Source organism: Eutrema salsugineum, unplaced genomic scaffold (assembly GCF_000478725.1).
Source record: "Eutrema salsugineum unplaced genomic scaffold, Eutsalg1_0 scaffold_3, whole genome shotgun sequence".
Taxonomy (NCBI): domain Eukaryota; kingdom Viridiplantae; phylum Streptophyta; class Magnoliopsida; order Brassicales; family Brassicaceae; genus Eutrema; species Eutrema salsugineum.
Window position 1 is genome coordinate 12,600,366 of NW_006256756.1, and position 4,273 is coordinate 12,604,638.

Consider the following 4,273-nt stretch of genomic DNA (forward strand, 5'->3'; position numbering starts at 1 on the left):
GCGAGTACTAAATGTGTTTCTGTTTTAATATAATAGATGTGCCTTACATTTTAGACTTCTAATTTTGTGTGTACTATTTTCTTGTGAGAGTCGAGTAAATTTTGGTTTTTTTGGTCATTAAGTAAATTTTGATTGTTTAAAGCGTTGAGTTCAATTTTGTTTTATTTGTAATATGATTATTTTAAGAGAGTCGTTTAAGCAATAGATATATACGTTACGTTGTAAAAAAAAGTCTACATATATATCTCGGTCGTAGACATTTAATACCAGCAGTTGCACCAACAAAGGGGCAAAGGACAAAAAACTATAAATCATTACAATATTACTAGAAAATGATGTGGAATTCGACATAAAATTCCTTTTTATTTTTAAAGAAAAAAAAAGAAATCGCTAGAGACAATTTTATCAAAGCGAAAATAAAAAAGACTTGTATCACAATCATATGAAAGAAGAAACAAACTTGCATTATTTTGTCTAGTTAAATAAAAAACCTCAATTCGTTGACCCTTCACTGTCTTCCAATGGCGGCCCCTACGCCGTTGGCCTTGCCTCTCTCTTTCTTCCATCTCTCTCTCCCTCTCTCTCTCTCTAAAAAGCTCAAATAGCCCAGCAAGTAAAATAGTCCAAAAAGAAACAAGATAAGAAGAAACCAAACTCACATAGAAACAAAAAGCCAAAAAAAAAAACAATCCAAAAAAATAAAGATTTAAATGTGAGGGAAACAAAATCGCCTTTTTAACACCTCATTCCCTCTTTCTCCGGCACTCTGTATAACGAAAAACGAGACCAAAGAAGCAAACTTTAAGCTCTCCTTTTTAGTGTTTTTCTTTCTCTCCTCCTTTTCTTCTTTTTCTTAATTTTGTTTCCGATAATGGAGGAAGAAAGTAGCAGCTGGTTAATTCCAAAGGTTCTTGTTTTGTCTGTAATGTTTGCTCTTGTAATGGTGAAAGGCATGTCTCTGCTTTGGTGGAGACCGAGAAAGATTGAAGAACATTTCTCAAAACAAGGAATTCGAGGTCCTCCTTATCATTTCTTCATCGGTAATGTTAAAGAACTTGTTGGAATGATGCTTAAAGCTTCTTCTCATCCTATGCCTTTCTCCCACAATATTCTTCCCAGAGTTCTCTCTTTCTACCATCACTGGAGAAAAATCTACGGTTCGTTCTCTATTTTTTTTCTCCAGATTCAGAACAGTTCATCTTTACTCCGTTTCTAATTTGTAAGTTTATGGTAGATATAGATTATTTTATTTTTTTATGAAGAATACAAAGCTCTTTTTGTCTCTTCTTTTCTTTGTTTTGGTTATTTTTTTCTTACTTTGGATTTGGGGGTTTTTTTTTTAACTTTAAGTTGAATTGAAAATTGTTTATTTTTGGGGGTGATTTGGTTCCGATTCTCTGTGAAATGCAACACAGTGAGTTTTCAAGTCAAGAAATACAAAAGAATTTTTATTGTCCAAATAAATAAAATATAACCTATTTATTTTTATTTTTGTGTGTTTTGTTTTGTCATGATCAAATTATGATGCCAGTACTTTGATGTGAAAAAGGAGGCTCTGTTCTTCCCCACTCTTTCCTCACGGGTTTAGTCATCATATTTCTCCTCTGTTTACTCTTGTCTTCTTTCTTTAGTCCATTACAAACGAGAAAAATATATATATGAAATTTTGGTTTCTGCGCAGTGAATTAAATTGCAGCAATTTGGTAAAATATGGAAGAGCACTTGGGCATTAATACCATACCCTCTTTTTATCATATTTCCCACTTCAGGATCTATTCGTGTTGCTCCATTTGTCATGTTTTTTCTAATTAATTAAAGGGAATTAAATTTATAATTTCCAGGTGCTACATTCCTGGTATGGTTCGGACCAACTTTCCGGTTGACGGTGGCGGATCCGGATCTGATCCGAGAGATATTCTCCAAGTCTGAGTACTACGAAAAGAACGAAGCTCACCCTTTGGTTAAACAGCTTGAAGGCGATGGACTTCTTAGCCTAAAAGGCGAAAAATGGGCTCATCATCGCAAAATCATTAGTCCAACTTTCCATATGGAGAATCTCAAAGTAATTGAATTAAACCATTTTCATAAATTTGTTTTTTTTTTGTTTTTGTTTTTCTCATTTCTCTTGTTGGGCAGTTGCTTGTACCGGTGGTGTTGAAGAGTGTGACGGAGATGGTGGATAAATGGTCGGAGAAATTATCGGACAACAGCGAAGTGGAGGTCGATGTCTATGAGTGGTTCCAGATATTGACTGAAGATGTTATAAGTAGAACAGCTTTTGGAAGTAGCTACGAAGATGGCCGAGCAATTTTTCGGCTTCAAGCTCAACAAATGATTCTCTGCGCCGAAGCTTTTCAAAAAGTCTTCATTCCTGGTTACAGGTAATTCAGTCAAATTGATTTCCAAGTGTCGATATTGATAAAGAGATCGAATTTACATGCTCTGATCCCCCGAATCCAAGGAAATTATCTAAGACCGGCCGAAAAGACTAATTAATTTTCTATTTTTTCAGATTTTTCCCGACGAAAGGGAATCTGAAATCTTGGAAATTAGACAAGGAGATAAGGAAATCGTTGTTGAGGCTAATAGAGCGGCGGAGAAAAATCGTCGGCGAAGGAGACTGGGAAGAAGGTAAGGAGCCGGAGGAACCGGCGGCAAAGGATTTGCTGGGTTTGATGATTCAGGCGAAGAACGTGACGGTGCAGGATATTGTGGAGGAGTGTAAAAGTTTCTTTTTCGCCGGAAAACAGACAACATCCAATCTGCTGACGTGGACGACCATCTTGCTCTCCATGCACCCGGAGTGGCAGGCCAAAGCACGTGATGAGGTCCTCAGGGTCTGCGGCTCACGTGATGTGCCCACTAAAGACCATGTCGTTAAGCTTAAAACGGTGCGTTTCTCTCTTCTTTTGGCTTTTGTTTCATTTCAATTTCGGTAAAAAATATTAATCTCTAAAACTAAAATCCACTCTTGACCAAATGAAGTTAAAAACAAATCACAGATAAAATGATGAATTGGTAATGACAGTTTCCGTTACCGTTAATTATGGACATTTTGTCTCCAATTCTTTGAATTTTGAATTTTATATGATTAAAATCTATATATACCAAGAAAAAATACATTTATAACTTTCAGATTATACAAAATTTTACCGAGTGTTTTTGAAAAATATTAATATAACAAAAAATATATTTTATCTCGTTTTACCAGAAAATAAGTATCAACTTAAATACCTCAAATAATGTTCATAAAAGCTCCAAAGTCTCATAATAAAACTTACCTTTAGTTTTATGTTTGTTGGAGTGGATCGAATAGTTTTCGCTGTGATCAAAGAATCCCTCGTTTAATATTTATTCAGACATATCTAGTTCAAGTAAAAAAGGTAAATATATGAAGAAGACATGTTGATGTGTGTGTGTGTGTTTTTTTTTATATATATACATATTTCTGTTTCAAATTCGCAGCTGAGCATGATTCTAAACGAGTCCCTAAGGTTGTATCCACCAATAGTAGCTACTATCAGACGCGCAAAATCAGATGTAGAGCTAGGAGGGTACAAAATCCCCTGTGGCACAGAGCTTCTAATCCCGATTATAGCTGTCCATCACGATCAAGCGATTTGGGGTAACGATGTAAACGAATTCAATCCGGATCGATTTGCAAACGGAGTCCCTCGTGCCGCAAAGCACCCTGTTGGGTTCATACCATTTGGTCTCGGAGTCCGAACGTGCATTGGTCAGAATCTTGCCATACTTCAAGCCAAATTGACACTCGCTATCATGATCCAACGCTTCACTTTTCTCTTGGCTCCTACTTACCAGCACGCACCTACTGTCCTCATGTTGCTCTATCCTCAGTACGGTGCACCGATCACTTTCCGGAGAGTAAACAATGGCGAGTATTGCTAAGAGACAACCCTCCAAAAATTGTTCTGGAATTTCAAGTTTGGAAGAAAAATGTCCTGAAGCTTTCATAACTGACATGCTCTTTTTATTGTCATTTTTTAACCTTCATATATATATATATATAGTCTTTAACTTTCAAAACCATTGCTTTCTTTCTTTTCATTTTTTAATTGCTTTTATCATCTTCTTCTGGTTTTGAGTTATGCTTATTTTATGCTTATTTTTTACTTTTCATCATATCTAGGACTAGGAACAAGATTTAGGTCAAAATGATAACAAGTATGTTTAAAAATTGCTTCGATTTCCTACTTAATTTGTATGTATTGTAACATATAAGGGTGTTATTTCCACAAAATTTCAAATCATA

General features: G+C 35.5%; 1 protein-coding gene across 1 annotated transcript; it reads left to right on the forward strand.

Annotated features, from left to right (window-relative positions):
* Positions 1-735: 735 nt before the first annotated feature.
* Positions 736-4,043, forward strand: LOC18014576 (cytochrome P450 734A1). Its single transcript, XM_006397220.2, has 5 exons — positions 736-1,157; positions 1,842-2,062; positions 2,137-2,381; positions 2,513-2,891; positions 3,466-4,043. Exons 1-5 carry the CDS (start codon positions 872-874, stop codon positions 3,907-3,909), a joined length of 1,575 nt encoding a protein of 524 aa, XP_006397283.1. The 5' UTR covers positions 736-871; the 3' UTR covers positions 3,910-4,043.
* The last annotated feature ends 230 nt before the right edge of the window (positions 4,044-4,273 follow it).